The sequence below is a fragment of the Rhinolophus sinicus genome, linkage group LG10, assembly GCF_036562045.2.
Source record: "Rhinolophus sinicus isolate RSC01 linkage group LG10, ASM3656204v1, whole genome shotgun sequence".
Classification (NCBI taxonomy): domain Eukaryota; kingdom Metazoa; phylum Chordata; class Mammalia; order Chiroptera; family Rhinolophidae; genus Rhinolophus; species Rhinolophus sinicus.
Genome location: NC_133759.1, coordinates 29159412 through 29185093, shown reverse-complemented (window position 1 = coordinate 29185093; position 25682 = coordinate 29159412). Strand labels below are relative to the sequence as shown.

At 37.0% G+C, this 25682-nt stretch overlaps 1 protein-coding gene and 1 long non-coding RNA gene across 5 annotated transcripts in view; one reads left to right on the top strand and one right to left on the bottom strand.

Annotated features, from left to right (window-relative positions):
• The window catches only part of TBC1D5 (TBC1 domain family member 5), a 489595-nt gene that overhangs the window by 39799 nt on the left and 424114 nt on the right, over nt 1–25682 (bottom strand). For 2 of the 3 annotated variants that reach the window (XM_019726007.2, XM_074312796.1), the window contains 2 exons: nt 21510–21575; nt 7287–7450 (listed from right to left, as the gene is read on the bottom strand). In XM_019726007.2, coding sequence (XP_019581566.2) covers nt 7287–7450; nt 21510–21575 — 230 coding nt within the window. The remainder of the gene's footprint in view (nt 1–7286; nt 7451–21509; nt 21576–25682) is intronic. The other variant, XM_074312797.1, reaches the window with a different exon arrangement.
• LOC109444529 (uncharacterized) lies at nt 8531–25673 on the top strand. Of its 2 annotated transcripts, none has more exons than XR_002136879.2 (5): nt 8531–8765; nt 19570–19612; nt 19984–20132; nt 23497–23743; nt 25216–25671. It is a non-coding gene; the product is annotated as an uncharacterized LOC109444529 (long non-coding RNA). The 2 variants fall into 2 exon arrangements; XR_012489654.1 differs by lacking the exon at nt 8531–8765 and adding an exon at nt 9308–9589 and having other exon boundaries at nt 25216–25673.

Below are 25682 nucleotides of genomic sequence, written 5' to 3'. Positions count from 1 at the left end.
TTTTGAGAACACAATGGAAGTGAGCTGAAGACAAAGACAATACACCGAGGATGGCAGAATGGAAAGATGGTGGCGTCAATGAAGAGATGAATTATCCAGCTCTAGACCTGCCTATTTCGGGACACTTGTTATTTGAAATAATAAGCAACACATTTTCTCATTTGAGATAATAATTTCTCTTATTTTTTACCAAAAGCAACTTGATCTAACCCCAGCTATTTTACATTCTGCCAGAGGAAGTGAGGGAGAAGAGAACACTCACTCACAGCAGACATTGTTGATTGCTTACTCAATATACACATCCACTAACCTGTCCTACGAAGCTGCTGTATGTGCATGAGGGAAAACCATGGCTGCATTCAATGAAAGAAGAAATATGTTTGTGGTTCAAGTCTGATCTCTCCTATGAAGCTTATCTAGACCAACACAGCCCATGGTGGTCTATCTTCTGAACCCATATTATTTGTTGTCTTTACTGCTTATATGACATTTAACCATATGTTGCCTCCCATGCTGATGAGACATTTTTATTTAGCTTAATTATTACTTAACTTTTGATGTGTTTCCCCCTCCTCCAATTTCACTGTAAAAAACCCACTGGGACTGCTCTCTTATATTGCTTATACAGATATGTATTAAATTCCAATTTCTAGAATGTGACCTAAAGTAGATGAGGTGATGTTCAGGTTGTCCATACTTCCAGAAGTAAGTATGAGTCTGTTTTCAAATTTGTTTTCATTCATTTGACACTTACAGTTATTCTGTCATGACAAAGAATAGATCAGGGGTGTCCAAACTTTTTTCAACGTTTTTCACCAAGGGCCATATGCGGTAAAATACACAAACAGCTGGATCACTCACTCCAGGTAAAGTACGTATTGCCTCACCTGGTTTATTTAAGTAAACTAAATATATTTTTGGAATTTGCTGCGGGCCAATTAAAAATGGATTGCGGGCTGCAGTTGGCCCGCGGGCCGCAGTTTGGACACCCCTGGAAGAGATCAATGAATATTACAAAAATTAATTCTATTAGTATGATCATGGTATATGTTCAAACTGCCAAAGGGCATGATAATTGCCTGCAGGGATCACAAAGACACACGATGAGCACCCGTGGTGCTCTGAGCCAGAAGGTGGTTTTTACCTCATTACACATCCTGTCTTATGTAGGGATTTCCAGCTCAGACAATTTTGATTTCCTGTGGTTTAGAGAGGATTCTGAACCATGGATAAGTTTAGCTCTCTAGAGATTGGTATGTAATCACAAAGCTTAGCAAAACGTCTTGCAGTTCATCAGGAACATTACAAAAAAGAAAAAAAAACAACCTTTTTAATTGGCTGATGTGCTTAAATATTAGAACTTATTCATATAGACAAATCAATTTTAGAGTTTTTCTTATAGTCAGGATTTCCCCTACTCTTTAAATTTAGCAAAGATATTCTTCAAAAATGATTTGGCAGTAATTGCAAACATGACTAACATTGCTAAAACAAGTAAAAATTATTATTTTTTGACTTATAGTCAGATAAATGACCAACTAAAATAGATTTCTGGAAAACTTAGTATTGGATATCATTTACATTATCATGCAAAATAAAGCATGAGAAAAATGAAAAGCATAAAAATTTTGAATTTTCTCTTTAAGATTTAAAAAAGTCAAAGCTTGATTAAATCTGGGTTTGAAATAGGTGAGTCCTAAAGGCTTTTTTGGGAAATAAAGCAGAGGGAAAATTGTCATCATGAGTAAATACCAACCCTCAAAACAGTATAAGTAATGATAATGAAGGAAGGTCAATTTTTAAAACTTCCTATTAGTTTGTTCACATTTCAGAAAAGAAGTGTAATGATGTATTTTATAAACACATGACAGAAGGCTTAATTAATTACCTCTTTAAAGACTGAGCTGAGTTGTACATTCCTACTATATGGCTAAATCAGGGGCATTAACAGGAATAAATGTGATGCAATTTCATTTAAAGATAGCCTGTGGATTACAAAAAGACTTTTTTGATATATAAAAAGGCAATACTGAGGGGAAATAAGTTTTGAGACCTAATATATAACACTTCCCCAGAGTATGTCCCATCTATATTGATTTTGAAAATCATTTCTCAATGATTAAATTAGACACATTATAAGCAGATTTAGCCACACTTAGGTTAACTACTACTAGATTATCTTTGTTTTAATGTCTCTTTTCAACTGCTATTTTATCCTTCTGTTAACTGACATCAACAATTTAACCCTGGGCCTTTAAAAAAGATTAACCGAGTCTTGAAATCTGAAAGATACATTGTCATTGTTTAAGGCACTGGGGACCCAAAGCAAGAGATATCTTTGCTTCAATTTTGGCCACTAGCTTGTGTGAAAAACTGATGATGAGGTTAATGAACTATCTTGAACTTTTCGGAGGACATGGACTATCCTCCTGTATCACACTAAATTGGGCTGGAAATGAAAGCAAAGATGACCCAGGGATGACAGATGCCTAGTCACAGGTTCTGCTGCCACTGGTACCACTCGGGTGGTGGTAAGCGGTTCCCATGGGAGAATGATCCCCAACTATGGGCCTGAACACTTTCCAGCTGTGCATTGCTATGTTGTGATAAGCGACACTCTCACCTTAAATCAATAAAGGTTTATTTCTCAGTCATACTTCATATCTACCATGGGTAGGTAGCTGGGCTCTGGTAAAGTGAGAGCTGTGGAGGGTCTTGCAGTAACATTACACAATATCACTTCCACTCACAACTCACTGGACAGACCTAGTCACATGGCTCTGCTAGATCTCAGGGGACAAGGAGGTACAATTCTATTAAGTGTCTAGAATGGGGGAAAACTGGGATTATTTGGTGAAGAGCACTGACAACAATACACTATCTCATAAAATAAGTTAACCTATTACTTGGAAAACCATGGGTTTTCTCTTGGAAATAATTTTGAATAATAATTTGTTGTTGGTTCTTGGTTCACATCAGGTCTATGTAGAAGGTTAGACTTACTCTATTTCTATTTTTGCTCAGTTTCTCAGTTTTAAGTTACAGCATCACCATGAAGAAAAGTAATTAATTGGTGTTGTACCCTAATCCATATGCCACCAAAATATGATAGAATGCAAATGAAACATCTCTCCATATGCCTTTCTCATTTGTTATTTATTCCTTATTCTGTTTCTTCATAGAAATGTTCTTTGTACAGGCAGGCATCTCCCCTTCTAATTTATTATGCCAATATATTCTATTTTTGTTGTAATTTTCAGTTATTATTTTTAATCTAAGTTATATATGTAACACTTTGAAGAGTCAAATGGTTCTACAAGGCTTGTTATGAAAAACATTTCACACAGCCCCACCCTCCACTTCCTGCTTTCCAGCAGTAATCACTTTCAATTCTTTTACCCATTCTTTTTCATCTCTATAGCACTAGTTTATATTGCTGCTTCTTGATTTTTCTAGAGTATTATACACAATGTTCCACCATGGAAGATGAGGATTTAGCTCTAATGACCACCATCACCTGCTCACTCCTCCCCTCTGCACACAAACACACAGTTCCCATACCCAGCTTCTCAAATGAATTTTATCACAGGTTTGATTAGATTAACAGTCAATAGGCTTACATTATAACGTCTATGTAAATTATAGTCATGGCTCACTTACAAGGTTTATCATAACCTTTCTTTCTTTTCCTGTAACTACTTTGTTTTTCTTTGGGGTTACTGATTGTCTTGTGTTTTACTGGCTTAGTTTTTCTAAAGTTATCACTAATTTAAACCCAAACTCACTTGTAATTGTATAAATTTCTCAATTCGTTCATATATATTGGTGATTCTTACAATTTCATCTTTTTGGAGAAAACTTTCTAGAATCTTCTATCTAACTTGCTCCAAGCTGGGTTGGCTGCTTCTCTGGACCTGCTAAATAGCTGTGTTACATGTAGTCTTGGGATCTCCCTACCTTATCATTCTGGGGAATATTTTTGTCTTGCTCTGGATAATCTATTTACTTGTTCTCATGTATTTCTCATCCTTAGTGTATGTCCTTATTTTTGTGGAGACTATCCTCCAGTGACTTCTGAGTATGGGTGCATATGAACCATTTTTTGAATCTTGAATGTCTGAATGTGGCTACTTCTTGATTTTTCCAGATTATTATATATCATAATACTATTAGGTGTTGAATCTAGACCGGAAGTAATTTTCTCTCAGAACTCTGAATGTATTCCTCCATTGTCTTGTTTGCTGGTGTTGCTATGGGGCATTTGTAGCCATGCTAATTCTTGATCCTTTCTTGGAAATCTTTCTTTTCCTTCTTTGTTCCCAGAGTTCTGAACTTTTTCAGTCATACATCTGGATGTTTGTTTGCATTTACTTGTGTGGGACATTCTATGGACTTTTTAATCTGAAAATTCAGTCCCTTATTAGTGGAAAACTTTACTGAATTAAAAATTTGACTATTTCTTTCCTTTCATTTTCTCTGTTTTCTTTCTGGAACTCCTATTTTTTAGATTTTGAATCTCCTGGGTTGGTTCTCTAATTTTCTTATATTTTTCTATCTTCCATTTCTGTCTGTATTCTATTTTCTTCAATTTATCTTCCAACCCTTCTATTGAATTTAACATTTCAGATATCATATTTTAATTTCTAATAGCTTCCGATTGTTGCTGTTTTCTGAATATTTTTTCTGAAGCATTTTTCTGCTGCATAGACTCGTTTCCTCCCAGTTGCTTTTTTCTTTTCTTTAAATAGTGTTTTATCATTTTGATGTTAAAATAGTTTTTACCTAAAGAGCCACTCAGAAAATGAATTTCAAAAGAATGATATTTTTAAAGTAAGGTAATTTATGCTAATATCATTATTTGCTATTTTCTAACCAGAGGTAAATAATATGTCCAGAGCTCAGCTTGAGTTATTATTGCTTAACTATTGTGTACCAGGTATTTACATGCAAACATCAGGACATACATGATACTTTTTTCTATTTACTTTTGTGTCTTTCACTATCAGATGGTCTCCTCAAGTATCTGGTGATCCCTGGCTATCTTACTCATATAAAATAGTGTGAACTAAAAGTTAAGTAAAAGCTCTGTGCTTGGATGAGCCTGTGATGGCTGGGTTCACTATAAAGTAAACTGTTTCCTTGGAGAACCCCTAAGGTCAGTATGTTTGCATGTTGTATTTTTGTTGTTGTTGGTTTTTCTTTTGACTTTTACTTGAAGAAAATTCTTCCTGTCTGGATGGATACGAGGTTGGACAATTAAGTTCGTGAACTCATCCTAGAAAAAGTGTTACATATTTCATTGCTTAATATCACCACAGTCACCTTCTAAGTACTCCCCTTGGGAAGCTATGCACTGATGCCAGCGCCTAATCCACTCTTCAAAGCAATTTTAGAACTCTTTTTTTGGAATGGCCATCAGAGCTGTCATCGTATTACCCTTGATGTCCTGAATGTCACCAAAATGTCTTCCTTTCAATATTTCCTTTAACTTTGGGTAAAGAAAGAAGTCAGTGGGGGCCAGATCAGGTGAATGGGGAGGGTGATCCAATACAGTTATTTGTTTGCTGCTTAAAAACTCCCTCACAGGCAGGGCCGTGTGAGCTGGTGCATTGTCATGATGCAAGAGCCATGAATTGTTGGTGAAACTTTCAGGTTGTCAAACTTTCACGCAGCCTTTTCAGCACTTCCAAATAATAAACTTGGTTAACTGTCCAGCTGGTACAAATTCATAATGAATAATCCCTCTGATATCAAAAAAGTTAGCAACATTGTTGCAAAAAGTTTGCAAGCTTAATTGTCAGACCTCGTTATGTATTGGTATTCTGGGGAGCAAATGGGGTGAGGCCTGGGAATCTCAAATTCAGCAGTGGAATATGTTCATCATCCCTTTTTCAGTTGGGTAGCTCCATACTTGAATGTGCCTGACCTCTCTCAGTTCAGAGACATTCTATTTTATACTTTCCAGAGAATTAAACCTCCAGTCTTTGCCAGAGTGGGGAAGGGAATCTAATTGCTTTTTGAAGAGACTTCTGACCAAGTCTCATGTCTTCAGTTCCACCTTCACCCCATTTCCAGCTCCTGAGCTTCTAGAGGATTTTACAACTTAAATCAAATGGCTTCCTGGTTTTTCCCTACTGCTGCCTTCATGTTCAGCTTTCTTAGGCTGCTAAGATAGTTAGCACATAACATCTGCTTTCCAAGTAACAAAAATTTGTTGCTGTTGTCTTCTCTCCTGTTTTCTTATTCCTCGAGGGTTTATCTTTAACTACTCTGACTGTCCCTGGAGTAGTGTTTAGGACGGAGCAGAGATAACTGCCTGCATTAGTGCTGCCATCTTTAAATGAAAGTTCCATTCTGCTCTTCTACAAATTAGAGAATCACAGTTCCTACACATTGAAAGGGACCCCAAGAGAGTATGTTGCAAACCTTCAGAGAGCAAAGTCTGTTGTTCAATTTGCATGTGGTAGTTGAAGCACCAGGAAGCTGAGTGTCTTGCCCAAGGTCAGACAGTCATACAAATAGATATCATGCTGTTATCTATTCTATGTACCGTAAATAACTATCCCTCAAAGGGTTTACTTTTTTTTTTTTTTTTTTTAAATTTAGGACTATTTCAGCAACAGCTAGATCCTTTTCTGTAATACCTTAAATTTGCATCCTTTTACAGTGGGACGCCAAATTCTTCATAGTAGAATATTAGGTATTAAACTAGCTATAAAATATGGCTAAATGTTTTATTTCTTCTGAAGTTGGCTTAGAAAAATTTCAGACACAACCAGGTTTTTAAAGTAGTTGATATGCTTTAGATGTGTTCTTTTGAGTAATGATACAGAAGATCTTAGAGAGCAATTACCAATATACCATAATTTAAATGTAACTTGTATAACTTTTAAAAACAAGTGGTAAAATATTTTTAATTTTCAAGAAATACTTAAAACAAAAAACAGTTTGGTTTGTTTCAAGTGTCTTAATCTATTATTTGTATAATGTTATTTGCTACATTTTAGAAAAAAACACAGGGTTTCACACAGTAATTTGTGGAGGAAAAACGGACTGAGATTTGGGATTCAACTTATTTTAAATTGATGCTTTTTTATCCTTCAGTGTAATAGAGACCACAGCGTTATATTCTTTAAAAATTGAATGAAATTATTGTTGATCAAGAAGTCATTTTAGTCTGTAAATTTAGTCTGTAAAAATTTTAAGAGCTTTATAAAAAGCTTTAAGAAATGAATCACTCTAGAGGAAAACGGAAGATAAAAAGAAAACCATTCTTAAACACTTACAGATTCTTTTCTTCCCATAGTTTTGCTGTGTGAGCGGGAACGGGAGATGTTGCTAAAAAAGGAATCCTTTTTAGTAGCAGATGAAGGTGGGGAGCCAGTGAATTCTCTTCCTCCAGGCAAACTCTCGGTGCTGGGAGATGAACTGATGTTTTTAGAACTTTGTCCTGTAAGAAAAATTAAGTTGCAACAATGAAACCCCAGACTCTTATTAAGCTACTGAACTTACTGCTTTTAATAAATGATCAATTATATTTCTTTGTTCTCACTGTCAATATGACAGGCACTGTGGAGTATTAAAATGCATGCATTTGTAACTATTAGAATAGATGCCAATTTTGTAAAACAATGAAGTACTGCTGGAGTTTTCTACATGTACTTTATACTACAATAGTCTAAGTGTCATACCCATATAAAACAACTAAAAACTCCAATTTTTAGACATCACCAATTAAAAGACTGGACCCTTAGTAATGGAATCATCCTTAATAACAGAAACTGAAAACTATTCTACTGCACACTATATTAATATTAAAACATTGAAATCCTTCGCCAGTTTTTCAAAAGAGTCTCTTTCCTTTTCCTTAATTGCAGAACAATAGATGGCAACCCCTAGAAGCATCTGGAAATGGGACAAGGTGCTGGCTCACAGGGCCTCTTTCTAGACTGGTCCCCGCAATAGAATGGGAGCAGCTGGATCCCCAGCAATGCCTTCTTTCACGGAGAGGTTTTGGAGCCGTACAGCCCCTGTGGACAGGAGCCAGGGCTGTGACACGTCCTGTGAGAGGGCAGCGAGGTGTAGAAGACAGGTACACAGAATCAGCTGCAGCCAGACGCTGCAGGTCTCACTGATGTAATGCGGTCAGTCCCATAAGAGTGTGAGGGGCACTTACGGACCTAGTAAGATAGCCTGGCGTGTAAGCCTGCATTCATTCAACCACTCGTGCCTGAAGGCCCAGTAAGTGCCACACACTTAGCTACGCAGGGAGATAGCTGGAAACCAAAACCATGAAAAGTCCCACCCTTCAAGGATTTTATTTTTTCTAGTGTGTGTTGTGTGTGTGTGTGGGGGGGGCAGACAAGTACAGTAGTAAAATGTGTATGATTCAAAACAGTAGTAAGAACTGTGGAGAAAAAGTAGTAAAGGGGAATGTGAGTGTCAGAGGAAGGTGTTGCCACTTTAAATAGCATGGTCAGGGAAGGTGTCACTAAGAAGTGAGGTGCACTGACTTTTGAGCAAAAACTTGCAGAAGGTGAAATACCAGCTTTGCAGATACTATGAAGGAACAGGAAGTACAAAGGCCCTAAGCAGGACCTTTGTGTTTTTTGAGGAGCAGCAAGCAAGGCGGACAGTGTGGCTAAAGCTACGCATGACGGGGAGAGCGGTGGGACGTGAGGTCCGAGGGGATCAGACCAGGAGGGCTTGCAGACAATTTTGATTGCTTTTACTCTGAGACGGGACGCCACTGGAAGCCACTAAAGGTTTGAGCAGAGAAGTGACATGATTTGACTTACTTTGCAAAGGATCACGCTGGCTACTATGTTGAGAACAGAATTAGGGCTGGGAGAGGGAAAAACAAAAGCAGGGAAATCAACTTTTGCCACTGCAAACTCCAAGTAAACAGAATGATTATAATTTGGTGGTGATAAGTGGTCTGATTTTGGACAAAACTGACTAGATGTACTGACGAGTATATTAGGGCTATGAGGAAAGAGAGGAGTCAAGTTTAACTCCAAATGTTCTAATGTTAGATAGTGGTGACAGTTGAGCATTCTCTGTGAACATAAAAACTAAAAAAACCACTGACGTATATACTTGAAAAGGTGAACTTTATGGTCTATGAATTGTATCTCAAGAAAGTTGTTATTTTGGATCAAGTCAGTTTCCACATTTAACTCCCGGCAACTGAAAGGCAGTAAAGGGCCTGCCCATTTTCACCCAACACAGGACGCTTCTAATAGGACATTTTGGCTGCAGAGTTTCTTGTTGACTGTGCAGAGTTTTTTGTGAGGTCTGCACCTAAGTCTGATGACATCCCCCTTCCTAGTTCTATTTCCTTCTCATTTCCTTTCACAAGTGTTATTCCCCAATAAGCCCCATTCTACTTCTAACTCTGTCCCCACCTACAATCAATGATATTGTTGCTGAGCCCGGGGGGATATAAGTGCCCCTGAGGTTAGGAAAGGGGAGTGGAGAATAGGTCCCTGGGCCTAGAACATCTCAATGGTAGAGGGCCCTAGTATGCTGGGACTGAAAAATACCTCAGGAACCCCTATTATTTTCTTCTTTTAAAATTAAACCACTGGTAAGTAAATATAGTCTCACTTGTAAATAGATTTAATGTGACAATTGCTTTATTAAAGATAGCTTTATTGAGATATAATTCATATACCATGTAATTCTCTCGTTAAAGGTGTGTAATTCAGCGTCTTCTAGTATATTCATAGTGTTTCTCAACCACTACCACCTAATTTTAGAACATTTTTGTCACCAAGAAAAGAAACCTTGCGCCCATTAACAGTTACTCCCAATACCCCCTCCTCACAATCATAAACCTACTTTCTGTCTCTGTGGATTTGCCTTTTCTGGACATGACATGCAAATGGAATGATACAATATATGATCTTTTGTGACTAGTTTTTCAGTTGGCACCATGTTTTCAAGGTTCATTCATGCTGCAGCATGTATCTGTACTTCATTCCTTTATATTGCCAAATAATATTTTATTGTATGGATACACAATATTTTATTTATACACTCATCAGCTGATGGACATTTAGCTTGTATCTATTTTTTGGCTATTATGAATAATGCTGCGATGAACACTTGTGCATAAAATTTTATGTGGACACACGTTTTCATTTCTCTAGAATTAATACCTAGAAGTGACATTGCTGGGTCAATATGGTTAAGTCTGTGTTTAACATTTTGAGAAACTGCCAAACTGTTTTTGAAAGTGGCTACACCATTTTATGTTTCTATCAGCATTGTATGAGAGCTCCAATTTCTCCACACCCTTGTCAATACTTATTACTGGTCATAGTGAATGTTAAGTAGTATCTGATTGTGATTTTAATTTGCATTTTCCCAAAGCAAATGATTAATGATGTGGAACATCTTTTCATGTGTTTATTCGACATTTGTTTATCTTCTTTGGAGAAATGTCTATTCAAATCTTTTTTAACATTGGGTTACTTATTGTTGAGTCATAGGAAATTATCATACATTCTGGGTACAAGTCCTTTTTCAGATATGTGATTTGCAGAAAACTCTCCCATTCTCTGCATTGCCATTTCAATTTCTTAATAGTATCTTTTGAAGCCAAAAGTTTTTAATTTTGATGAAATCCCATTTACCTACTTTTTCTTTAGTGTTTCTCAACCACTACCATCTAATTTTAGAACATTTTTATCACCAAGAAAAGAAACCTTGTGCCCATTAACAGTTACTCCCAATACCCCGCCTCCTCATAATCATAAACCTACTTCCTGTCTCTATGGATTTGCCTTGGTATCTGCTGGTATCTAAGAAGCCATTGTCGGAAAGATTTACTCCTGTGTTTACTTTTAAGAGTGTTATAGTTTTAATTCTTGCATTTAAGTCTAGAGTCTATTCTGAGCTAATTTTTTTATATAGCATGAGAAAGTAGTTCAACTTCATTCTTTTGCATGAGGAGTTCCAATTTTCCCACTACTATTTATAGAAAAGACTATTCTTCCCACATTGAATGTTCTTGGCACCCTTGTTTAAAATTAATTTACCATAAACGTAAGAGTTTATTACTATGCTCTCAACTCTATTCCATTGATATATCCTATCTTTATGCCAGTATCACAGTCTTGATTCTGTAGTTATACAGTAATTTTGAAACTAAGGAGTGCGAATTCTCAAATTTTATTTTCTTCCAACATTGTTTTGGCTATTCAGGAAATGCTTTGCATTTCCATATGAATTTTAGAAATTTAGAAATGTATCAATTTCTCCCAAAAAGACATGTAGGAGTCTGATAGAGATTGTGATGAATATGTACATCAATTTGGATAGCATTGCTATTTTAACAATACAAGCAAAAGACATTTATGCTGTCTTTTATATTTACCCATGTAGTTACCGTTCTCAGTGCTCTTTTTCTTTGTGTGGATTTGAATTAATTCTAGTGTCCTTTCATTTCAGCCTGAAGGACTCCCTTTACTACGCCTTGTAGGGCAGATTTGCTAGCAGTGAATTCTGTTTTTGTTAACCTGTGATTGTCTTACCTTTTCTTTCTTTTTTGAAAGACAGCTTTACTAGATATAGGATTATTGATTGACAGTCTTTTCTAAAATAAGTTACTTTGAATATATCATCCTATTGCCTTCTGGTTTTGATGAGAAGTCAGCTATTAATGTTATTGAGGTACAGTCTCCATGGTTTTGATGAGAAGTCAGCTATTAATGTTATTGAGGTTCCCTTAGATACCCTGAGTTGTTTTCTCTTGATGCTTTCAAGATTGTTTCTTTGTTGTTGGCTTTTAACAGTTTGACTATGCTGTGTCTAAGTTGTGGATGTCTCTGAGCTTATCCTGCTTGGAGTTAACTGAGCTTCTTGGGTATATACTGTTTTTCATAAAACTGTGGAATATTTCAGCTAGCATTTCTTCAAATATTCCTTTTGCCCCTTTTTGTCTCTTCTCTCCTTCTTGACTCCCATCATCTGATGTTATGCTTGATCGTATTCTGCAAATCTTTGAGATTCTGTTCATTTTTCTTCATTCTCTTGATTTTCTGTTTTTCAGACTGGATAATATCAATTGATATATCTTCAAGTTCTGACTCTTCTGTCAACTCAAATCTGTTGTTGATCCTCTGTAGTGATTTTTAAATTCTAGTTATTGTACTTTTCAATTTTCAGAATATCCATTTTGATCTTTAAAAAAAAAAAAGCCTATCTCTTTACTGATAATCTCCATTTGGTGAGACACGGGTTTCACACATTCCTCTGGTTTTTAAACACAGTTTCCTTTAGCTTTTTGAAGATATTTATCATAGCTGATTTAAAGTCTTTAGTAGGTCCAGTGTCTCAGCTTCCTCAGAGCCAGTTTGTATTGACTGTTTTTGTTTCCTGGATACAAGCCATGCTTTCCACTTTCCCGTTTCTTTGTATATCTCAGAACTTTTATTAAAAACTGGACATTTTAATAAAATAATGTGGCAGCTCTGGGAATTAGATCCCATCCTATCCACTGGGTTTGTTTCCCTTGTTGTTTGCTTTTTATTGACTTCTCTAAACTCATTTTGTTAAGTCTATATTCTTTGTGGTGTCTGGCCACTGAAGTCTCTGGTTAGCTTAGTGGTCAGTTAAGAGATTTCCTTTCCTTAAATGCCTTGAAATAAATCTCTAAGCCTCTGCTGAGAGCTCTGGGTGTATGTTGGGGCATGACTTCAATGCTCCAACAGGTAGTATACAACTCTGTTTCAGCCTTCATTCCTGTCTATGGAGAGCCTCAAGTTCATCCAGAGTTCAGAGACGACACCATTCTCAAGCCTTTCCTGGCCATGTGCACAGTCCTGCATGTGTGTGGCCTTCTAGAATCCCAGGAATACATTGGAGCTTTTAAAGAATCCCTATGGACACCTCAATCCTGAGATTTTCCTTTTAAGTTGTTTGCTAGCCTCTGATTTTCCGGTTAGGGTTTTGATTAGCCTCTTACTTACTCCATTTCTTCCTTGGACAGTGGTGATATTAAATAACTGCAACTGACATTTTTGATGAATGCCCTGTGGAGAGGGTTTCTCCTTAGTGAGCTCTGAATAAGGTCAAATAAAGACAAGCCCTATGAATGCGGTTTTTCTGGGGAGCTGCTGGACAGGTCAAATAGTTACAATTTACTGGGGATGGGACATGTTGGGTGTCCCAAATCCATTCTTTTTCCTCCAGTGGTTGTAAGGTTGCTGGCTATCAAAGGCTATGGCAGAGCTGGGAAGGAGTGGGGAGGAGCAGGGCAAGTTAAAAAGCTACAAAACATGCTGTTCTTATTGAGATCCAGCCATTTTTTCTTGAATAGATACTCCTTGAATTGTTGCAATCCTTTGATTAATTTCCAGAGTTCTGAAAAAGTTGATTTTGACATCTCTGCCACTGATCTTGTTGCCTTGATGGAGAAACAGATTTTCAGAGGTCCCAACTCTGTCATTCCAAAAATGCTTCCTTCTGTGACTTGCTTTTTGGATTGAATTTGGTCTTAGAAATTTGTCTTTCTCATATATAAAAGTCTGCCTTACTCTTTTTAATGGCCGTGAAGAAAAAAACTTTTGTAGCATTCCTAAATAGACATTTGGGATTTTTCCGATTTTTTGTCTTTATGAACAAAATGACAAAACTCTAGAGAGGTACATTATTTAGGTACAAACAGTTGGCTATTTCTATTAGGTAAATTTATATAAATGGGGAACTGCTATGTCTAACTGTACATGCATTTTAAATTTACATATATGATTCCAAATTGCTTTCTCCTAAGATTTTAGCAAACATGTGTGCATGTATATTTATCCATAAGTGTAACTACAACATGGTATATTATATCTTTATATATTCATCTATTTTTTTTATTTGGTTAGTCTGATGAATGGAGAAATTCATTGTATTAGTGGCAAGTTTCCTGGCAGCTACAGAGGCTGAATATTTTTGCACCTATTTATATAGGTCATTTGAAGGTCCTATGTGAATTTTCTCTGCTTATTTTATTTTAAAAATTGATTTAGGGAGTTCCTCCTAAATTCAGGAACTCAGCCGTGTGTATGTGAGTGAGTGTGTGTGTGTGTGTGTGTGTGTGTGTGTCCACATTTTCCTTTATGACTTCTATATTTATGGTCCTGCTTAGGAAGGCATTTCTTACCCCAGGATGATGTAGTGGGAAAAGATTTAAGTGTTTATTATAAACCTAGGTTTTTCTTTTTCCTTTTATGACTATTTTTTCATTGCTCCTTGGAATTCGACTCCTTAAGTAGCTTTTATTGCCCTGGGGTGGTGGAAGATAGAGCTAAAACAAAAGGAATGTTTGGTTAGCTTTGAGTTTCAAATTGCTTTTAAATGTCCATAGGAAAAAAATAAAAAGATAAATCTAAGAAGCCAAAGCGTTTTTATTTGCAAGAACATGCCTTTTTCACAAAATGAAATGAAAATATTTTCATCTTTTTCTAAGTTCATACAACTGAATCGATCTGTTCCTTCAAAATTCGAGTCACCCATCTATAAAATTCTCTGGTGCTGGTTATTTTTTAAAGGCATTACAATGACGGCTTTTTGGATTTTTTCCTACGTTCATTTCACTCTTAAGGTTTTCTACTTCTGCTTGGGTCAATCTTGATAATTCATATCTTCCCCCGAAAGCTGTGTATGAGGCAGGCAGGATAATGCCCACGCCCTTAATCTCTGATCCTCTGAGTATGTGACCTTACACAGCAAGAGACTTTGCAGGTGTGGTTAATGTTAAGAAGCTGGGCATGGGAAGAATATCCTAGGTTATCATGGTGGGCTAATATAAACACGTAAGTCCTTAAAGTGGAGTGGGAAGGCAGAAGAATGAGTCAGAGACATGACTAAAGAAGAAAGAGAACACAGTGGAAGCAGGAGAGGGACTTGACCTGACATTGCTGGCTTTGAAGATGGAGGAAGGGGGCCACAAGCCAATGTGACATCCTCTAGAAGCTAAGAATGGCCGTCACCTGACAGCTGGCAAAGAAATGAGGACCATGATCCTATAGTCACAAGAAACTGATTTCTGCCAACAGCACAAATGATTCTCCCCGAGAGCCTCCTGACAACTTGGTTTTAGCTTGGTGAAATCTGTATCAGGCTTCTGACCTACAAAACTATTAAATCAATGGGAAATTCTCTTTATTACTAACCTTTATTACACTTTAATATGATTTCTAGACTCTCAATATTTGACATTATAGTTCAAATACTGAGTTAATCTAAAATGCCAGCTAGAATCATATATATTTTATTATGGTCCTAGAAAAAGTTAGAATTCTGTGGACTATTACAGCTTTTTTTCCATTTCTCCCAAAATGAAAAAAAAAAAAAAAGCTGTGAGCAGCAAATCTTATAAAATTTTAGTTGTCTTGACTACTTCTGAAATGAGGTACCTTTTTCTTTCTTATCTATCTATCTATCTATCTATCTATCTATCTATCTATCTATCTATCTATCTACTATCTATCCATCCATCCATCCATCCATCCATCCATCCATCTATCTATCTATCTGATATTTTCAATATATAAGTAAAGTTCCATCAAACCTGTTGGGAAATTTTTCCATTTGAAATAAATTATACTATTACTGAAGAAAAAAAAATCTTAAGAATCTACCCCAGTTTTTATAAATCAGTTTCCATGTTGCAGTTATGATAAGACCAGGAAACTTTTTCTTTGATTCTAGATTTCTTCTGTACTATAACTGTGTACTATTCATTTTTCTCCAACCTTCCTGAATTACAATATATATCTCCCTAGTCTGTCAACCCAAAGAAGAAGAAATCAGAAACAGCAACGTGATATTTACAAAATGTTAGTCCATGGACATATATGACCTATGGACCTTTACACATTTATCTCATTTGATCCTAATTACATTGTGAGGTAGTTATGTATAAGAAAACTGAGGCTAGTAGAGTTTAATGAACTTGCTCAAGGACACAGAGTTTTATACATATAGCAAGCAACATAAGCTTTATCTACCTTAAAGACTATGCTGACACATATTATTTCACTTCTGTATCACAGAGTGACTCCAAGAATTCAAAATGGCAAAGAAGAAAAAACAAACAAATAAAAAAAACAGATTTAAGGACTAGGCTCATCTACCCAATTTTTACGTATTTATGGATTTTGAGATGGCTTTTTCTACAAAAAGAAAGCTGATAGGCCCCTTGTATTCAGGTACAGGTGTTCCTGCTTGTGTCACAAAGGCCAAATTTCACTCAAGGCTGGGACTATTGTCGTTACCAGCTTCAGCTCCTGGGAAAAGCTAGCACAGTGGGTGGGCTGTAGTAGGGCTACCATAAAGGTCTGCCCATGCTCAATTTGGAATATCTGAAGAGGACGACATATATCAGTGCTGCTGCTCAATGGGAATATAATGAGCCACATACATAGTTTTTAATTTTCTAGTATCCATATTTAACAAGTAAAGTGAAATTAATTCTAACTATTTTATTTAACCCACTATGTCCAAACTACTATCATTCCAGTATGTAATCAAAATCAAAATTGAGGTATTTTTGATTCATAAGAATTCTTCAAAGTCCAGTGCATATTTTATACTCAGCATATATTTCAAGGGCTCAGAAGCCACCTGTGGCTAACGGATACCATATTGGACAGCACAGGTATAAGCCAATGAACAGCCTAAATTTCCAAATGTTTTTCACAACATGTAGGCTGTTATATTTAAGTAACTGCCGTAACAAAAAATTGTTGTATCTAGGAGAAATTTTTAGAATACCTGCCTGAATGAGTTAGCTTACCAGTTATGTATTGTGTGAGAGTAAGTACACAATCCAGGATGAATTTAAAAGAAGTTTGTTCCCATGAGGAAAAACATGCATAAATTTCTTCTGTAGCTATTTTTTTGCTTAGCAAACTACCTTTCAGAGCTTATCTCTGAATTATCAAATTCAAAATTAGTGGTAGTGTTAATAAAGTTCTTGGCCTATGTCTCACATAAAAACCCTGTTACAAAAGTGTATTTCCCCTTAATTACAGAAATCAGCTTACTAACAGTTTTGTGCCTTTTAGGAGCATAAACATTTAGACCTTAAGAAAATTGAGTTACCAAACATGTTTCCAGAGGGGATGCTGGAATATTTCTTCTGGAGATCTGTAAGAAAAGCCTAGGCACCAAAAGTAGTCCTGCCTTGAAACAAAAGAAAGGACTATCAGACTTCCCTGCCCTTTTCATAAACCAATGAGACATTCCATCACCCAGGTGTCACCTGGTGAGACATTCCATCACCCAGGTGTCACCTGGACACTCCCGGGGGAGTCAGTATTCTCAATAAGTTTGTAGCCTGTGAACTGCACTGTGGTTCTGAAGCTCTATAAACCTTTTAAAGTTTTTAACTGATGGGAACAACATTAATCATTTCTTTCGTTGCACTAAAACTAAAGCCTATTCTTAGAGGCACATTCTGAAATATACTGCTGTGGGGCCTAGACCAGGTCCCCATGCAGGACCCAGCTGCTGGGTGTTGGTTGCTGATGGCTCCCATGAGTTCCTTTCTGGAAACAGCCCTCAACTGCAGAGAGCTCCTTTGCCCAGAGTTATGCCCCTTCCCTGGGGATGAGCTACAATCTAGTGACTGGTTTGGGCTGACAGAGGATAAAGCTGGCCCCCTTGCCTCAAGGTACACAACCCTGAGGGCCATCTCAACCCCAGAGGTCCCAGCAGCAACTACAAGTGATGCTTCTTTCACGCTCCAGGTTCTAATCTTGAGGGCATGGCCCCCCAAAATCTTCCTACCCATAAATCTTTGTCTCACAGTTTATTTCTCAGAAATCCTGATCCAAGGCAATTAATTAAAAATTATTTTATATTTAAGGCATTCTTAAATATACTAAATATAGACCAATTCTTAAACTTCAGGTGAGCACCTAGTTTTTCATTCCTAACCAAACAGCAGGGAACAGGCCCTAGTACAGACTGATCTAAGGAAATGCCTACAGAACTCTGTCCAGCACTGAGGATGGGGGGACGGCCACAACAGGAGCTCTTACGAAGCTCCCAAATTAACAGTACAAGGGAAATACAGACTTGTACGTACTCTAACTAACCTACAATCCCAGGTGATAAAAGCAAACACAGAAGTATAAACAACTGTATTCTGGGGGCACAAAAGAGAAAGTATCTAGGCCTGTCTCAGGCAATTAGGAAGTGTGAGCTAAGTCTTAAAACCTGAAGAGTGGAGACTAGTGGTGGTGGCTCAGGGAGGGTCATTTTTGGCAGAGATCATAGTATTTATAAGGCAGTTAGACTGCGGAGAACATTTAGCTCAATCAGAGACTGATTAAATCCTTTAGAGCTTCTTGCCATCCACATGTAATTGAAAACGACACCAATACCAGTGGAAAATAAGATTAGGTCCAACAGAGTGCTTCTTTTTCATTTGATAATTATTTCAATGGTTTTCAGCGGGGAGGGAGAGGAGGGAATTAAATAAGTTCTCTCTAAAAGTTGCTGGTATCCTAAACAACAACTTCTTTTCCCTCTTGGTTACCCAGCCCTGGGAGTGAGGAGGCGGGGAGGGGGAAAGAGGGAAGATGAGGCTCTAAAAACAGGGCCAGTTAGATCAAGACGAGCACCTTGTTCTCATGCGAAGGGGTCTGGCCTTTATCTTGTCGGTAGATGATGGGAGTTACTACAGATTTTAAACAGGAAAGTAGCATGAGGAGTACAGGAGCCTGGCTGAACGCAGGGTCTCCTGTATTAGTCCATGCAAGATATTATAAGGGTTGACAGGCTGTGGTAGCAGATTTGAGAGATGTTTCAAGGCAAAATTCCTCAAACCAATCCCTGCTGGGTCAGACACACACAGGCTTGAGTGCGCTCAGCTGATATCTAGTTACGGGTCCTGAACAAGTCACTGACCCTCCATGAGACTTGGTTCTCATCTGCAAGGGAGGCACTGCTTCACACGTGCTGGGCCCTAAGTGGGTAATGGGTGTAAGGACTCAGGGTGGTGCCCGGCGTGTGCTCACTAGTCAGGAGACATAAACCATCACCAGAGCAGGGGTGACATCCAAATCGAGAGCAGGTAGTTTAATGTGCAGTGCAGTGGGTTACAGATTCGCTAGTCCTCTCCTGCTGGGGCTATTCTGACATTGTTGAACTTCTCAGGGGTCTCGCACATACTTCAGCTAACTGGCTCTAAGCATAGGAACATGTATGCCACACGTGGCTGCCAAGCAAGCAGCTGAAAAAAAGCCTACATTTATAATCAAAAGTATCACTGAAAAGTTTCGATATTGACTTCATTTCTTGGGCTTTCCTCCAATACTTTGAAAAAGAAAGAAACATTTGGGAAAGTCTAAATGATGGCTTTATTTCCCTGAAATGAATGTATATCTGCTCTTGAAATATTACGTAGGGGAATATAAAAGATTTGGCACCTTTGATGAAGTTCTCCAATTTCTAATATTACTGATCCTGTTAAGCATAGATTATTAGAAAGATTTTGGTTGCCACCACTGAATAACTATTTGGGTTTATGTCTCCTTCCCCTTGCTTTCTGACACGCTGCAGGACGTGTGCTGAGGAAAACACAAAAGGACTTCTCCAGATCAGGGTAGGTATGATCTCATGGTCTCCTCATCACTGTCATAGTATCTTCATCACAGATGGAAACCTGTTTATTTGGGCGCATGTCTCATAAAGCAGCTGGAGCCTTCCCTGTCAGACTGTCAGCGCGAGGAAGGCAGGGGGAGGTCTGAGCAGAGTATCCGGAGCTGGCTCCTGACTGCGTAGACTTACCTGGGTCATCTAAGGCACAGGCTGATGCCCAAACCACCTGCTAAAGCTGCAGGGAAAGCAAGGGGCCAATGAAAATAGAGCTTGGCACACAGTAGGCCTGTGATAAATACTTGTTGAATAAATGAATGAGAACTAAGTTGCAGAACTAAGTTGTTTGAACAAGATGATATAATCTTTCTCTTCAAGGTTCTATTAAAAGAAGAAGATTGTGCATGTGGCTGTGGTCGGCAGGAAAGAATGAAATAAGCAACAGCACAGAAGCAGAAGTCAGGATGAGCAAGGCAGACTTTGGCTTTCTCCTTCCTTAGCCACAGACCTGCTCTGCAGTAAACTAAGTAAGTCAGTCAGCACACTACTTTGGGGTACCAGAACACCGGTTAAAGAGATGGCCAGGGGCTCAGATTTTACTTTTAGGAAACAAACTTTAATCCTACAGATTCTCACCATATCAGATGATCACATCAATATTTATTGAAGTGCAATAACTGACAAGGCTAAAGAGAAATCATTTGGAGATTATCTGCCTTTTCTATTTCCATGCTATTGCATCCTTTTATATCACTTAACAGAAACCAAGAAGAATAAACATCAGCTCCTCATGGAATCTCCCAGCTGAAAAAGCCCTGAAAGGTCAGCTGGTTCAATTACCAGAAAACAGCCAGAAACTGTACCTGTGAAACACAGACCTATATATAGAAGTAAGGTCACATCTATTGCAATGGTGTTCTTTTTTTTTTTTTTTTTAAAGATGTTAAATCAACACACTACTCATTGCCTGATCACAATATATTCTTTTCTGTTAATTTATTTAAAAAACACAGGTATTATGAAGTCACATCATTATTAGAACAGTATTTTAATACTACTAGCATGACTATATTATGTGGATATTTTAAATTAAGGAAAACATGTATGAATTTTACTTCTTTTTGTCTGAATTTGAATAGAAGATTTTCAAGTTAGTCTGGGCTTCCACTCATAGAGAAATCCTTCTCTAGCATATTTTATCTAAAATTTTACATAAAAGATTAATGCTGCCATTAAAAATATTTCTATGTTTTTAAATTCCACAGGAGATGAAAAATATGGATTACCATTATTTTGTATTTCTTAAACTTTTTTCTAGATTTTTGAACAAACGATTATGATATTAAAATATTATCTTTTTCATTTTAAATCACTGCCAGTTACTCTATATGGAGATTTGTCACACCAAACTTTCTGTTAATATGATTCATAATACAAACACTGTACTTAAAAACTTACTACAAAATCAACTTGTGATTCTTTTAAGTGAAATATAACAAGTACTCTGGCTAACACATACATAATATGTATAGAAACAGCATATACATCATCTAATCTCAGAGCTAATTTGTCAGTTACTGTCACAGAGCACCTATGCAACAAAAAGAACACCTTAAAATGTAATGTTAAAATAACCACAAAATATAGTGATCATATTTTGCAAGGAAAGAGGCTGGTGCAAACTTAATAGAAAACCCACATCCCAGCCAGATTTAGCATCACCAAGGTATGACATGAGATGGGACTTTTGTTCTAAACAGCAGTGCCACTCAGTGGCTGAACAATGGTAGTGATCTGAGAGACAGAGTGAATGTAGGGTGGGCAAAAAGAAAAATGGAATTTTGGATTAGGCAATGACAATACTGAAGGCAAAGAGATATACTATGTTGCCATGGTAACTGTACCTTGGAGGTCAGTTAGAGTCTGGACAGGAACAGAAACCTGAGCATCGCTTCCTGTAACTACATCGCCTGGATTTCATAAGAAAAAGTAATTAGAATTCACAGAAAGGAAAATATAATCAACTTTTCTTTCATACTTAATGTTGTAATACATTTATCAATCTAATTACTAAAAATAAAGTAAAACAGAAAATACAGTGTCATCTCATGAAAATTAATGTAAAATATTTTTAAAAGGAAATACTTTCAAAAAAATATTTCGTAAAAAGCTTAATGAAAAAAAACACACAAGTTTCTAGTAAAGTATAAAACAAATATCTGTTAAAGTATAGGAAACTTTAGCAATCAGAAGATTTTGCTGAGCAGATTTCATTATGTTACAAATTTCAGTTTTTTATATATGAGGATATATTTTGAACAGCTCTTTATCCAAAAGTAAGTTATATGAATTTATTAATAAATAAGCACTTTTTGAAATTGACTTCCTCCTATAACAGACATAATTTATTTTTAACTAAACTTGAAACCAATTTCTTCAGTGATCAGATAAAGTCTTAAACAAGTTCTAATTTCATATTAAGTATTGAAAAGATTTCAAAAGTTACCACATGCACTTATAAATGTCAACATGTAAAAATAAATCTGTGAACTGCATACCCTTTAAACTTGATATACTTATTACAGGCGAGATTTCATTTACAATTTGGGCCTGCAGTAAATGCTTAAAATAAAGAAGTGTTCAAATTCAAAAAAATAGACAAAGGAAACAGGGGGAAAGGAACATATTTTAAGAACTCAGGATTGAAAGGAAAAGGGGCAACAGAAGAAATTCTGTGAAGAACTGAAATGCACTACTATTCAGAAGGAAGATTTTTTGCTTCTTTGATTTCCCTCCTGCATGACAAAGTTCAACATTAAGCAGTCACTGTCAATAGACTAATCCTCTGGATATATCAGCATCTGAAGGCCTATGTTATTTTGAGATTAACAAGCTGAAAAACAAGCCTTCTTAAAAGGCACCATATTTTCTAGGTATGATCATGTATGATCAATAGACTTGCTTCCCCTATAGTTTTTACACAATAGTAAAAAATCCATTTTTGAATTAAAATAACATACGCTCAGTGCCTGACCACTTGCTTCAATTATGATTTACAGCACGGCCAGCTCATCTGGAAATTATCGGGTTGGAATTACATTGTCTCTATCAATTAACGGTACACATATTTATATTCTCCTATAACTGCAATAAAATCTATAAATACTCCAAACAAGTGATAAACAGCTGTTAGCAGAACTTATAAGGTCCTGAATTTTCATACTATAGTTAACTCTTTACCCACTGATAAATGGTGTGCCTATTTTCTCCATATTTGAAGGAGATTTTTCAATTCTATGCTTGCAACCCATTTTAGTTTGCTGCTTCTGAATCACCTATTAGTGTATATTTAAAGACCGAAAAGAAATAATTTTAATATTAAATATTGCCAGGAAAATTATGGAGGCACTTCTGTGCTTCCTCTTCCTTCCTTCACGACCCCAATCCCAACACAAACTACAGAATGCATTTCAAGTAACATATACATGGATTTGGGGTTTTCCATGCAACTGTTCCCCTATATAAACAAAAATAATTGAGAGTTAACTAACCTACAAAAACCATTAGCATTTTCATCTTTATAAACAACCGTTTTCCAAAACAACTTTCAAATTTTCCAGCAGACTGTAGTAAAAAGGCGATTACATTCTTTCCTCAAAGGCACTAAATAGATGATTCTGTTCTGAGATAGAAGTCGTATTCCAACACAAGCCTCCTGATAGGCTGACGTTGTACATTGTGCTCACTATACTATACAGTCTTGTGACACACTTGCAGATCTGTCGGTGTCACAGCACAGCAGGCTCCTTGTGGGAAACGCCAGCTCTAAAGAACTAATGTTGGAGAAGTATTTTTCATTGTAGAGCTAACAAATATATCTTTCACCCAAAGGAACCATCGCTTTTTGGAGCAGGAGACTCCTCAGGGACAAGCCTTAACCTCTGATTTCGGGGTGAGGAAACGGGGTCAGAAAGCTTCAGGATCCTGCTTACAGTTCATTGGTGAGGGAAAGAAGGACGAGCATCACCCTGCACGAGCTTCTACGTGGATAAACTGTTCTCTCTGCCTTTTACTCTATTTTATTCAAGCCTTTAAGCAGGGAGGGGCATCAACAGGAATATTTATCTTTAATATGAAGGTAAGCTTTTTGTAGAATGACAGGAGAAGAACAAACCAGAAGGAAAGAGAGAGAAGAGATGCCAAGCAAGCCCACTTGCGTTCAGCACGAGGATCTGTTACAAAAGGCCCGAGTGCTACTCATGTTCCAAACACTTTGCTTAAGTGCTCTGTTGTCTTCTTATAACTGGGGACTTCGTTTTCATCAATTGTTCCATCCTCATGCACTTCCTTTCTCACTTACTGTGATATTAATACTTGACATTTCCTTAGAGACACAACTTTATATTTCTATAGTCATTTGGCTTGGTTCCTCAGAAAATTTAAGCTACAGCATTAAGAGATTCTCTGACTCATTTGCCTGCCATCAGTCAGAATTACTACTGACTACAGCTTGTTATCAAAGCAATATTGAAATCATATTTGTTTAGAACAATAAAACAGTACAATTAAGAAATATATAAAAATAACATTCATTTCCATTCAGTAAGTGGGCATGTCTCCTGGCATTAAAATGCATTTACAACATGTTAATGATCTGAAGTCTCCTTTTCTTTAAATCATGTGTGTGATAGCTCTACATTGAAAGGAGAAGAATGTAATTTTAAACAGAGATTCGTATGTAGGTAAACTGAGTATTCCAATAGAAATTTAAATACTAATATATAAAGTCTAATACTTCATACAGGCAACCATGGATAACATGAGGCATCTAATGGAAGAACACACACACTCATTATTGAATAATACTTATTAATTTGTATCACTGGGGCAATAAAGCCTATTTAACTTAAGTTTACCAATTTAAATGCCAGTACTTTAAAATGTTTTAATAATTTTGGATGCACTCTTCTTAAACAGAGTATATGGAACATAGTTTAAAGTCTTCCTATTGATTCCATGTCACTCATTGTTACTGTCAACACAAGTTACTGAACACGGCTGTAACACAGGGATCCCTTTCAGACAAGAATGACACATTCGGCAGGGTATTTGCCCTGAAATCAAATGGCTATAGAACCTATGCTTTGTGAGGTCTCAGAAATGATTTTTGTAGATTTTCTGCTATCATGTTACCTTTTCTTGCTTCTATAGTATAGATAGCATAGTACTACCACTAAAAATAAATGTAGCTATTTCTAATCTGCTATGGGTAGGGGTACTTAATACGTATGTCTCTGAAAAGGAGTGGGACATAAGAGTATAAAGGTTCTGGGTAAGAACCGGAAGGGCTCTCCTAGGAATACAATACATGAGGGAGGTAAACACTGGAGAAACCCGGAAACAGGAAACAGAAAGGAGCTCACTGGAGTCCCAGCAGCACGAGGCCTTACCGGCTGCCAACTGCAGTGCCCTCACTCATTAAACGAGAGACTGGGGTTGGGGTGGGTTATCTCCCAAGTTTCCTATGGTTCTAATGTTTAGTGCAGGGTCTCAGTCAGGCATTGACTTTGGTTGCTTGAGATTCTGTTTCGCTTTTGTTCCCTCCTTAAGGCTGCAGTTCGTATACCTCGGAGGTAAAACAGCTGGAAGAATGACTGCAAGCCTAGCAGCACCTCTCCTCCAAACCAGCTGCAAGGATGAATGCTGCGATAGGAAAGCCCAGTGCAACTTCCCATGTCAGATGCTCTACTAGTCAGAGGCATTATTACACAAGGCAGCAGAGATCACAGTCAACTGATTTCAAGTTCTGTGTTGTGCCAGTTTGTGCCAGGCTCTATGGGCATCCACAGGACTAAACCCAAGTATACCAGGATAGAAATGTTAAAACAAAATACTTTAACAAATTACCTTGTAAAATGTTCTTAGTTAAGAACAATATAGTATCTGATAATCCAATTTAGAAAGGATTCAATAAATGGATTTTTAAAAATTTTGCATTCATTTCTATTTCTGGGAGGCTGGTTTATCACAGGCAGGTGAAGAAATCCCAGGCTGTCCTTGGAGTGTTTCCCTTAGAT